Source organism: Salvia hispanica, chromosome 3 (genome assembly GCF_023119035.1).
Source record: "Salvia hispanica cultivar TCC Black 2014 chromosome 3, UniMelb_Shisp_WGS_1.0, whole genome shotgun sequence".
Classification (NCBI taxonomy): Eukaryota; Viridiplantae; Streptophyta; class Magnoliopsida; order Lamiales; family Lamiaceae; genus Salvia; species Salvia hispanica.
In genome coordinates, this window is record NC_062967.1 from 55,831,668 (window position 1) to 55,832,922 (window position 1,255).

Below are 1,255 nucleotides of genomic sequence, written 5' to 3' on the forward strand. Positions count from 1 at the left end.
TTAAAACCCAGAAAATTGTTGTGGCAATGAAGCCAACTGTTTTTCATTTAGTACCACTATTATAATCTTATTACATAAAAAGTACACAGCTGCCTCAACCTCAGTTAGTCTACTCTCCCTTTCTCATTCTATATCCAATATGTAAAAATCATTTCCAAGCAAAAATTTAAGCAAAAAAGCATTACCAGAAAGAGTGTTTCATCAGGCCTTCACACTAGCAGTGTTTTTCCCATTCTTCTCCTCCTCCTCAATAAACTTCTTGTTCTTCTCAATAGCATTGGCAACCTCAGCCGGCATGTACTTCTCGTCGTGCTTCACCAAAACTTCTGTCGCCGCGAAGTAGCACTCCAAGGTCCTCGCCTTCTCAGAAACCCCAAATTTGCTAGAGTTCTTCAACAGCGCCTCCTCCTTCTTCTTCATTTCCTCGTCGAGCGGCCTGATGAACCCCTCGACCACCGCAGAGTGCCCCTCGCGGAAGAGATCCGGCAGGCTGCCCTCGTACTTGACCAGAATGTCGGTGATCAGGTCGGTGATGACGAACTGGATCTCCGGCGATGATGGAATCTGCGCGACGCTGTTCTCGAGGACGAGGCCACCGAGGCGGAACTTGGATTTCTTCGGATCGGAGGTGTGCTTGGCTAGGGCTTCCGTGGGGGTGACATAGAAGACCAATTGGTCCTGAAATTGGTTGAGCACGATGACTATGAATCCGGCAATGCAGCTGATGGTGAGGGCGTAGGTCCAGAGTCGGCGGTTCTGGAGCTGCCGAGCGCGGGCTCCGATGTCGGGCTTTTTGGATCGGGTGGAGCGGCCGGGACGGGTCGATAGAAACCGGAGAGTTGGGCGTTGGGGGTGGTTGAAGAAGATGGTGGAGGGTTTTTGAGAATTGAAGAGCGGTTGTGTGAAGAGGTGGGATTTGGGGAAGGGGGTGGCGGTGGAGGTGGATTGGTTTCGGTGGTGGAGGAGGTGGCGGAGGAGGAGGCGCGTGGGAAATCTCGGTGCCATTGATTTGGGGGAAATTGGGCAAGGGTTTAGGAATTTTCTGGGTTTTGACTATTTTAGTAGTCTCAAAAAATTGAATCGCTATTTCTAGTATAAATGAAAACGCTATAAGTCTCGTTCAAAATGTTTATATTTTGTTCATAGTTTGTTTTACTCAAAATATGTTATATATTTAGAAATTAATGTCTCTATTTTATCTTCTCATAAAATATTTATTTATTTTTTCTCTCTCTATTTATTCCATGTAACAATT

The 1,255-nt window shown here is 46.5% G+C and overlaps 1 protein-coding gene across 1 annotated transcript; it reads right to left on the reverse strand.

Moving 5' to 3' along the window:
• LOC125211289 (cytochrome c-type biogenesis protein CcmE homolog, mitochondrial) lies at positions 1-1,054 on the reverse strand. Its single transcript, XM_048111020.1, has one exon. It carries the CDS (start codon positions 1,003-1,005, stop codon positions 202-204), a length of 804 nt encoding a protein of 267 aa, XP_047966977.1. The 5' UTR covers positions 1,006-1,054; the 3' UTR covers positions 1-201.
• Positions 1,055-1,255: the final 201 nt, after the last annotated feature.

Coding starts and splice junctions, on each gene's coding strand:
- LOC125211289 (XM_048111020.1), bottom strand. CDS start 1,005: ATGGCACCGAGATTTCCCACGCGCCTCCTCCTCCGCCACCTCCTCCAC.